Below are 11,140 nucleotides of genomic sequence, written 5' to 3' on the forward strand. Positions count from 1 at the left end.
GGGACTTCGCAGGAACCGGCCGGGTGTCGTTATTCCCCCCCACGGACCTGTCAGGGAGGTCGGATGTGTCGTTGTGTACCCCTCCGCCGCAGCCCCTTCCTCCCTTCCTTTCCACCAACTTCGAAAAATCAGGGCTGGTGACAGGAGCCCCACCTTTACACGGTCTCCATCACAGACACACGACAACAAGTGTGTTTTTGTGTTTGACTGGTGGACAGTGTAGTTAAAAATATCCCCGGTCTTCTTGGACTGGTAGTTAATTTTAACAAACCAACACTGAACTGTAAGTCTGTTGTTGGTCTGGAAAAATGTTTCCCATTAACTAACAGAGGCCTGTACACTGCTGGTGTGAGTCAGTGTTACACACAGGATGTGGCCAGCGCACACAACCCTCCCAAGTCTTCCAGAGGACAAAACAAAACCATTTTAACCTTCTTTGACATTAACACAAAAGAAACACATGTATGATCACAGTCGAATGGGATCATAGATGAAAACTGTACACTCATTTACCCATAACAATGTAGATGTAGATGAAGTGATGTGCCTGATTTTATTAAGAAAAGCGAGTAACAAATTAGGTTTTTATTATTATGGGAACAAATGGAATGCTTTTACAGTTAAAGCAGAGATCATGTTCCAGGTAATTTATCTAGAGTTATAGAGCGGAACCAATAGGTCTCCATGACGCTGCGTTTTATTCATTAGATTTTTAATTTAAAATCTGTGATCTGTTGCAGTTTGGTACCTACGGGGTCTAAGACACTGACCGTGTAATTGAGTTGTCCCTGATTCAAGTCTTGTCATAACCCTAACCATTTCACTATGTAAAAAGTACAAATGTACCAAAAACAGAAACACAGGATCTCTAATCTCTAACTTCAAAGGAAATTTGATTATTGTTATCTGGATGGGGAGGAGCTGCTGTGCTGTATGTTGCAAATCACACAGCGTCGTTGGGCTCAGGATCCTGAGATAATATCTCATTGTCGTCCCAGCATTAATCTCATAGATGCCCCACACCCACCTGCTAAATTACGCTGGCTTCAGGAAGTCACTTAGTCACACATTTACACCACTGGCCTTTACAAATACTGCTTCACGAAACCCTCTGCAGCTACAGTGTAGCACGATGAGACAGCTTACAACTGAGCCTTTACAATAAAAACCTTAAAAAAGTAAAGGGCATAACATTCAGACAAGAAGCAGCAGAACTGTATGATGCTCTATAAAAAAATGTCATGAATTTTAGGTTTCAGGTAATGGCAATTGTTGCCTACCAGCTGATATACTTGTGAGTATAATTTAACAGCAACATAACTTTACTGTAATCTGACAGGATAATGGTACTTAAATGTCTTGCATGTAGTGTGCTAGTTGGCCCAAGACTCAGGTTTTTGGCCACAGGGGAGGTGGTTTCACCCTGACAGGAAGCAGGTGGAACCACCAGCGTCTGCTCAGCCTAAAGCCACAAACTCTCACCTAAACATACTGACCCTGTGACCGATGAGCATCCAAAACAAGATGAAATTAATCAAACGACGTCTGGGTCTGTTACGGGATCCTGGTTACTGGTCAGGAACAGTAAAAAATGAGAAACTGTGGTAGAAAAGAATGAAAGAAATAAAATAAAAACAATGATACATTTTTACTGTATGAAGTACTGTATATAACAATATCACACCAAAAAGACACATTTAACAGACAGTCTCTTCAAAATGACAGCGATCAAAATAAAAACAACGATAGTACAACAAATCTGCACTCCCGACTCAAATAAAGTTACAGACATTGATCTCAGCGTTTCATCATGCGTGAGCATAAAAATGGAAATAAGTGGGAGGGTCAAAGAGATGGTGAAGATTATAGCTTCAAATTGGGAAAGCTCTTGTGATGTAGTTTGATGATTTAGAGAAGTAAAACCTCACTGTTTGTGTATTTAAAGGTCAGTGAAATGCAGTGGCACGACCAAAATCGACCCGTCACACTACAGAGCTTGGCGGTCAGACAGCATTATGTTTTGGGTTCATGCTGCACTCATGCTGTCTGGCCGCTGAGTGTCACAGAGCAACAGTTTGTGGGATTTACAGCATCTGTGCAAATATTTCCATAAAATGAAAATTTGCATTGTGCATTTCCATTTAATTTTAACTTGTAAACCCTCAAACAATGGAGTTATCGTCACGTGACTCTTATCAACACGGGAAGAGCAGCTGTTGTAGTGGAGTTTAAGGGCGTGCAGGGTGGGTTAAATACGCTGTGTGCTTGGCGTTGCTCTTGCTGTCAATCAGCAGCAATTGGTTATTTCTGTGGTGAGAAATCATCTCATCAAGACTGGTGAAAATCTGAGAGGGAGAGATAAAGGAGAAGTGACAAAACGTGAAGCTCTGTGGCTTTTTACTAAGATGCAAAACATTCTTGTATTTCCCCCCATTTGACCTCACCTCTTCGTTCTTCTTGCCTTCTTTTCCCAGTGCATAACCTTGTGTCTCCTCCAGGAAACGGATAGGAATATTGTAGACCTTCTGCTGGTAGAGAACGGCGAGGGTGTAAGGCTGACGGGAGTTCTGAGCTGAGCTGTGTCGGATGAGGAAGGCGCCGTCCTGCAAGAAGGAGAAATAATTTGAGGAAAAAACAGCATGAAAAGTAAGACAGAAAAAGAGATGGATAAAAAAAAAAAACGTTTGTGAGAGAGAGAGAGAACGATTTATGAGAACAAACGTGAAGGACGGGTTAAGAGTTGGGGGAAGGTGAAGGAAAGGCGGAAAACAAGTGATTAACAGAAGCCCTGGAGGCGTCTGATGCAAGTTAGGTTTTTATTTGACTGGATTCGGGTGTCAGCAAGAACATGCTCACAAACACGTTTCACAGAAGTTACTTCATTGCCTGTGCAGCACTCTTGCCTTCAGCCTTTTGTTTGCTGAAAGATAAAAACTAACTGTGGATGAAACAACCCCATGGCTCACCGTTAGCTCTTAATTCACCATGAAGTTAAACATCAAACTATTTGATTTACCTTGTTGACCCTCTGTAGAAGTTCTTCAGCTGTCTTTCTGTTGCATTCTCCAGCAAACCAATCTTTACTCTGGGAAAGACAAACAGTAGTGGTATCAATAACAGAGCTCTGATTGTGTGTTTAATAATGGACAAAAGTAACATATCAGCATTCAAGTGGTGTGTTTTTTATGTCTACTCACAAAATTTCAAAGATAAATGCGCACCTTTTTCCAGAGTTACTTAGATTCAGTTTCAGGTGGTACATTACAGAATACATGAAAATGATGTAATGTGCAACAGAAAATCTTTTCATTCGTGGCCCTCATTTCAAGTTAAGGTAATCTGCAGCTCCACCACAGAGATATTTCATCTAAACAGCTCAGTTGGTTTCATTCAGTAAATGTTTGATGCCAAAGAGGTAGCTTTTTTTCCAGAAGTACACTTCTAAGCAGGAGACTGATGCTTGAAATAAAAGGATTTCACAAGTGAAAGATCGCTTTCACTTGCCTAAAGTTCTTTTGCACGTCTTTCCACCATGAAAGATGTTTTGATGCTGACAACATACCTCATTCCCAGATTGTTTGGTTGTCCTCATACCGCCAAAGGAAGCTTAAAAGAAGTCAAAAACATTATTATTCAAGTGCAGAAAAAGTGATGGAAATCTATAATTAGCAATAAATGTTTTTTTTTTTTTTTTTTTTAATCAATATTATGATTAATTAAATATTACATGAGGTGAAGAATTTAAGCAAAGCCCAAATGATCACAATCAACCCTTAGGATTTAAAAAATCCTCTTAAGGAAAAATATGCACTCACCTGCAGGCTTACTGCTGGGATGATTTGGAGGGCTGGAATACAGACAGGACGGCTAATGTTATACAAAGAATTTAAATGCTGATGTTTACACATGAAGTGCGGTGAATGGCAAAAAAAAAAACTGTTGCCGTTCACTGCAAAAACATAGCATTTTTATCACAACAACCTTACCTGGTTTTAACTTCCTTCAGGTTTGCTGGTAGAGGGGGCTTAACACTGGGGGTTGGTGGAGGGGGTTTGGTTGGAAATGTGGCACGTCTCGGTTCCACCGATGGAGCTATAGAGGCAAGGTATGCACTTCCTCATCATCCTCATCATCCTCAGTGGTTATAATATTGATCAGTCATATCGGTCAAAAAAAGGTGGTGTTTACCTGTTTGTACCTCATTTAAAGAAGGCAAGAATGAATTCTGAAAGGGAGGAAATAAATGTGACTCTGAAAAGCTGATCTTAATTTCCTGTTGGCGCAATGGAAATGCAGAGTTTCTTTCTAATACAGTGTTTATCTTGTCAGTCTCACTTTAGAGTTACACGAATACACACACTCACAGACTTAGCTCTGGGAACAGGAGGCTTCATCCTTCAGATATAGAAAAAGGAGAAATTATTTTCGTTGCATGTCTAGTACCAGAAATTATAACGATAACACCAGCACTGTTGACTACATTGCATTTTTCAGCAAAAACAAAGCAGGAAGCACAGGTTATTTCCTATTTGACGCACATCATGCCGTGCTGGACATACGTGGTGCGATGAAAGTTGCTTGGGCTCAGGGAGGGCTGTACTTACATGGGCATGGGAGCAGTCTTAGGAGATGGTGGCATCGGCCTGATCGGCCCACGAGGGACAGGAGCACAAGCTGAGGAGCAGAAAAAAAGGAAATTTTTTTTTTTTTTTTTATCACACTCTACTGTTCCTTTGAGCAAGTTCTTGTGAAGTGGGATTCAACCTACCTGCTGTTGGCTCTAAATACAGTTCATCATTATCTTCCTGAAACACAAGATGATAAATATCGTCCAATTTATCCGACAATGTGTACCAATACACCTGCTGAAATGTGCTGTAACCTTCTGATATTAGTTGACTTACTGGTATGCTTAATTTATGGTTCATTTTCTGGCATTATCGATTAAAATTTTAAGTATATTCGTTAGGGGGTCAGAGTCCTCAGAGTCTTCAAGAGTTCCCCCTTAGATCAGCACTTTCAACAAACTATTTAACCATTTGTTAAAAATAATCACTTGCTGCTCGCTGTAATAGGTATCAGTCTCCCACATACTGAAAGAGATGCTGTCCGTAGTCATTTTATACCTCTTTCACTGACATTTCACAGAAATCGGAAATCTTTCAATAAACTAAAATAAAACTAAATAAAATAAAACCTGAGAATGATGATCAAATTTCTCACCGCTGCTGTGTTACTTATAATGTGACTGTGAATTTATTAATTTGGTGTGTAGCTGTGATATGGAAAAGTAAAAAATAGGGGAAAAACAACTGGAATGGATGTGGATGAACAAAGCAAAATGTTAAAAGATAGGGGTACTTTAACGTGAGCTCTGGGATTGAAATTAAAGCCAGAAAATAGTCGCTTTACACAGATACTTGGAGCCATTTCTCCTTTGAGCTGGTGCCCGATGGACCTGTTCACTAATCCATGCATGATTGGCCAAACTGGCTTGTTTCATCTGAATTCCTCAGCCTGCACAGTTGTCCAGCGTCTTATCCACTTCGATTTTACTAACTGCTGCTAATTAGCAGCCCTTCTGGTGTTTGACACTTGTCTTCAGATGAGTCACGTCCTTCGATCTGTCTTACAAAACAAAAAATAGCTGAAGTCAATCTTACCTTTTTGGGTTCTTCATTTGGATCCAGATACACATCTGAAATGTCAAAATAAAACCAGCAGCAGTAGAGTGAGCCCTCAAAAATTGGATATAAGTAATTTTAATGTGAAAAGGAATTAACACGTGCACACAAAATACAAGGTCAAATACAAGGTTCAGGTTGGTGGAGTGATCTTAAAGTCCCTCATTTATTTCAAATTAACTAAATGTTGTTTACTGAAATGTTGTGTATTAAAGTTCAGTTTTGTGACACTTGCACAACTTACTTGGGCATTTCGATTTACTGCTACTTTATACTAATCCACTACAGTTTGTAGGAAAATTTTACTGCACTGCATATGTATGATGGCTAGATGCTGAATAATTATGCAATACCTGATCAAAAACAATCAGTTATAATGCATTATATTATACAAAGTGTGTAAATTATATATGTATATATTATATACAAAATTTTAAAGAGTCTGAGTACATCTTTTATCATTAGCTGGAATGGTGGCATTTTAAAGGTGCCATCTAATTAATAGATTATTTTGTACTTTTATGGAAGATTAAAGGTATTCGGGAGTTTTTTAACAAAGATGTCTCCAATCCTTTCAACTGTTTGTCAGAGAGAAATATTCAACCTCAGCTTTTTAGCTCATGGCCTTTGACCTGAAATGTGCAACCTCTGGCCTGAGTACATGGAGGTAATCATCTCCTCACCTGAGGAGGCAACACAGCAGTTGTTTCTGATGTTAAACGTTTGAAAACCCTCCAGTTTTAGTTGCATTTATCGATCAATAATAAATGTCTCCCACTGCTGACACACTGAAGCACAGAGACACGTTTACCGAGGAAAGATCTTTCAGTGCACAGCTCCAGCATATGTAAACGATTTCATTCTATGATTTTATCAAATGACATAATTTCTATTATAACAAGACTAATAAAACAAATCAAGATATTTATCTTCCCCTTCAATAAAAGGCTAATATCACAGAAGTAAGCCTGAAAAAGTGAACACTGCACCTTCCTCGGTGTTGGATGTTGCGATCGGAACAGGAACAGACCGCGCCGGTGAAGGAATCTTGTTTCTCCCAGGCTTCTCATTTCTGTCTATTTCAGGTGCTGCATGGGAGAAGAATGTAGTTGTATCACATTGAAGAAAAATGGTGGATTACACAAAAACAACAGAAATGTAGTGTGGTTTGTGTAGATGAAAATACAGATAAATGTCTCACGTTTTCTGCTGTTGGGTTCATAGGAAAAGACATCAGATCGTTGCAGAGGTTTCTGAATGACAGGGGGAAAGATCATTTCATTGAAACGAATGCGACGCATCAGGAATCTTTGAAACCGCAGACGGCGAAAGATAGACCAGTTACCAAGAGTTTTCCTGGCCTGGGTGGAGGAGCAGCCTGCCTCTGTGGAACAGCAGGGGCGGGCGTCCTCTCTGCACATCAGTTAACATAAGTCCAGGCAAGAGATCTGTGTTAAATTGTGTATCTATCCCGAACAGGTCTGCACTGTTTGCTGTAGTGATTTAGTGCCATGCTGTTACCCAGATAAACATTCTCCTCCACTTGTCTCTGTGGGACTTTCACAGCTGGACGCTCACATGGAGGTGCTTCGTACATGTCTCCCTCTTCATCATCCTGCCGTAAAAACATATGCGAACATCAAACTCATTTAAAGGTTACATGCATGTCACATTTTAGGAATATACAGTAACAACATGAATTCTGGGACAACAGTGTTTCAGTGAGACTGTAGATAGAAGGAGTGGAAACCTTATCTGTGAATTTTACAGTATTTTGTGCACAGCAGCGTCAAACTGCACAGTCTGTGAAAACTCAAAGAAAGATTATATTATGTTTTTTTTTTTTTTAGATTACAAAAATCGGTCCCCTTCAGTAAAGCAACAGAAAAACAGAGGCGACTCAGCAGGGTTAATGGGAAATGCCTGGATGGATTATGAGGCAATGGGCCAGTGGACACAGACGTGTAACCGGCCTGTCAGCCCTCCTCCAGAGCGAATCACCCAATGTGAAACTGAAGCAGTAGCTGTTTCCTGTCTCATTGAAGTCTTTTGTGTTTCTTTGAAGTCATGTGGTGTTTTTGTGTAGTTATTTTGCATGTTGTGTTGGTTTCATTGACTTTAAGCAATCACCTCGAGTGATATCATATAAAGATGGTTAATACTGCCACTTCATTCACATGTGGATGAGATATGTAAATTCACAGATGGGGCACTTGTTGTTTTTTACTTACAAACTCATCGGCTGGCCACTCAAATCCAGAATTGTTATCTGAGATGGATGAAAAAAGAGTGTGCAGTGAAGAGACAAAAGCAGGAACGCACATTTGCCTTCATTCGACACGAGGTTCAGTCTCACCTGTTCTTTTGGGTGGCACTGGAGGTCCACTGTGTCTGAGGGAAGCAGGACAGGTGAGATGGTGCCAGTTGGATTTTACTAATAGTAGCTACATAACTAGGTTATACAAACAGTAACTATACTTACAGGTTCTTCAGTTTTCCAAAGAAGCTCTAAAAAACAAACAAAACCCAGAAACCTTAGATTTAGAGATTTAATAGACAAACGACTCCTCACTACATGGGTAAGTAAAACACATACATGTTTTATGCACCCCCATAATATGATATGATATAATAATTTAGTAATTTAGTAAATAACTCATTAAAAACAATTGATTATAAACAAGTACATACAAAGGAGGTTGTTAATAGTATTGATTTACAGCAGAAACTCTTCAATATTATGAATAAAATCACAGAAAAGTACATCTGCGTGGGCATGACAGAGGGAAGCAGGAGGAGGTGGGGATAACACCATATTTAATTCAAAATCAGGAAGTGGAGCAACGTTTTCCCACAGTGCCAGGCAGTAATGGAGGAAGTGTTAATGTAAAGTAAATGATTACAGACTGACAAGATAGGAAGTGAGAGAAGAAGGGCCTGGAGAGCTTCTATCTCTCACACAAATGCAGCCACCTCATGTCAGACACAAAATTGATTCTGTGCTGATAAGTGAGGAGCAGGTGAGAGGTTAAAGAGAACTGTGCTGCTATTTCCATTTATTTATTTATTTATTTATTTATTTTTGCTATGACCTTTACCTCACGGAATAACTCCACATATGTCACTGTTTTTAAAGCCTGATTAAGTTTCAGAAAAGCTGTTCTGCTTCTAATTTTTTTAAACACTGTGTTGTTACCTGCTGTAATCTCTTAAAGAACTATCTGTAAAGTCTCAGTGTAACGTGCCATCAGTTCAAAGGAGGAAAAAGGAAAAAGCCCTGTGGCCATGAAATGAAATGATGCAAACAAGGACCAGACTCATGCAGCCTCAGACAATAGAAATACTGTGTCTGTCTTATCAGAGGCTGCTATATTAAATGTGAATAAAATGTGGCCTTATGTTTTTTATTTATTTATTTTTTAACTTCACAGACATTCAGATACTATATATCCTTAATATTAGTTTTAAAATCAACAGTAGTTTTCAGTTCAGAGAAAGTGTCTGTCTCTTGCATGCCAGCTTTGGTGTGTTTACACACTGTCGACCTTATCTCTGTTTCCTAATATATAGAGATTTTTTTTTTTTTTTTTTTGAGCCAGTGAACAAATAAGCAAGTCGTTCATCTGCATGAGCTCTGAACTTGTTTCAGATTCGACAAAAGGCGATCACAAGCTGTTTTTCTAATATCCAAAACCAAAACCCCCCAAGATTATTTCTGTGGCTAGACATCACTTACTGACTGAAAACTGTATGCTTAAATGAGTCCTGTTAAGATCTCATAGTGACATAAAATACATTGCTAAAATTTTTCTGTCACGCTCAGATGTCGCTTAAATACATGACAGTATTTTGCACTGACAGAATTAAAGATGTACAAATAATAAACAAGGACTCTCTTCTCAGAATCACAGATATGCAACTTTAAAGAAGATAAAAAATAACACTGTTTGGTCTAAAACTAACATAAGTCCCGATGAATGGTTTAAAACACAGTAAATTTAATATCTAAAATATGTTAAAACTTCATCATCTGCGAAAAAAATAATATACCGCAATCCAAATCTCACAGAAAAAGCTAAAATGTAACACACATCAAAACTGCACTCGTGCAACTGTATCACCATTTTACAGTCCAAATCCTGTTAAATCACACCGAGACAGGGCTAAATTCTGATGAACTCAATTTCTTTAGGTAAGAAATTGGTTATTTGCATCACCATCAACTTTGATGCAGGCAGGTTTAAACTGAAATATTTGATTTCTGGGTCATTTTTTACTGTTGGATTCACACTTCCACACACTCACAACCTTTAATGGTACAGTTGTCATCATATTTCCTCTCTATTCAGAACTTCAAAAGAAAAATTATGAAATTAGGAAGGTGAACACAACAGACTTACAACAGCACCCAACAATGAAACTCAACGATCTCACACTCTACCCCTGTTCACTTCCTCCTCTCGCATCTCATGCACCAAAATATCATAAAAATAAAATAGTACTTTACCATTGTCATGATTTAGGTTGATTCTCACAGCTCAAGTCATGAGGAAATGGTCTTTGTTTGGCTTCTTGAATGCGAATGGTTTTAAAGATTGAGAGCGAGCGATACAGAGAGAATGTGAAGAGCAGCTCCAACTGATCTCATTTGCATTTCCTACCTGAGCCAGACAGACGGCGTAACCTGCTACCGCTCTACCTTTAAAAAAAAACTACAGCCAATGCTCAGCTCCAAATTTCCCCACTGCAGCTGGTCACGCAACCAACTGCTTGTTATACCATTTCCCACAAGTGATTAATAGGCTTATTTGAATTCCATCTGCTTTCAAAAGTAGAAATTAATCATTAACTTTTGAAACAGACTATCAAAGACTCCAAGCAGTTTACAGAACATGAAGTCATAATGTTTTAAGACTGTGGAGGGAACCTAATCTACATTTATTCACTACAGTCCGACAGCAAAACAAAGTGTATGTACAGTTGAAATATGATCTTTCTAAATTAGTCCAAAAATGATTCATTGCAGTGTCACTTTTGTGACACCAAAGCCTTCAAATCATTTTAAAAGGGATGTGAGCTAGAAAAACTTTGTTGGATGGTCAGATGTTTCGCACTCATCAACCTGTAATTTGATGTGAGCGAGCGCCTGCAAAGCTGTGATCTCAGGAGAAGAAAATGTTGTGATGAGTTTTAATATTAATCACTATCTGATTTAATGTGACAAATAAAACTGAAATCTGTCTATCTGATGGATGGGTGCTGTTTTAAGAGTTCACACATTTGGAGGAGCTCCAGCAGTGGTCCAGTATGAGAGATGAGGGTGAATGTTGAAACAAAAATGTTGTGATAAAAAGCATCAACTCAGGCATATTTTCATTTCCAACAAGTGCCGTGTTTTCATCTGAGAGTTTTATCGGACGGAGGAATGTGCTTCACGAAACTTAAGCTCATTTGCA

General features: G+C 38.9%; 1 protein-coding gene across 1 annotated transcript; it reads right to left on the minus strand.

Moving 5' to 3' along the window:
• Nucleotides 1-1,651: 1,651 nt before the first annotated feature.
• Nucleotides 1,652-10,317, minus strand: LOC115049169 (B-cell linker protein). The gene is made up of 19 exons (XM_029511187.1): nucleotides 10,192-10,317; nucleotides 8,167-8,192; nucleotides 8,041-8,075; nucleotides 7,916-7,953; nucleotides 7,206-7,299; nucleotides 7,030-7,097; nucleotides 6,886-6,937; nucleotides 6,674-6,772; nucleotides 5,664-5,698; nucleotides 4,769-4,805; nucleotides 4,605-4,674; nucleotides 4,365-4,395; nucleotides 4,189-4,225; nucleotides 3,987-4,092; nucleotides 3,816-3,847; nucleotides 3,563-3,606; nucleotides 3,017-3,085; nucleotides 2,445-2,603; nucleotides 1,652-2,345 (listed from the first exon to the last, which is right to left on the minus strand). The coding sequence occupies exons 1-19, from the start codon at nucleotides 10,198-10,200 to the stop codon at nucleotides 2,229-2,231; spliced, it is 1,158 nt and encodes a 385-aa protein (XP_029367047.1). The 5' UTR covers nucleotides 10,201-10,317; the 3' UTR covers nucleotides 1,652-2,228.
• Nucleotides 10,318-11,140: the final 823 nt, after the last annotated feature.

The sequence above is a fragment of the Echeneis naucrates genome, chromosome 9 (assembly GCF_900963305.1).
Source record: "Echeneis naucrates chromosome 9, fEcheNa1.1, whole genome shotgun sequence".
Classification (NCBI taxonomy): Eukaryota; Metazoa; Chordata; class Actinopteri; order Carangiformes; family Echeneidae; genus Echeneis; species Echeneis naucrates.

Excerpts from the sequence above, each read along its gene's own strand:
- LOC115049169 (XM_029511187.1), bottom strand. Across the intron at positions 7,954-8,040 it reads AGTGCCACCCAAAAGAACAG|ATAACAATTCTGGATTTGAG; the intron begins GTGAGACTGAAC and ends CATCCATCTCAG. Across the intron at positions 3,607-3,815 it reads TCCCAGCAGTAAGCCTGCAG|CTTCCTTTGGCGGTATGAGG; the intron begins GTGAGTGCATAT and ends ACTTCTTTTAAG.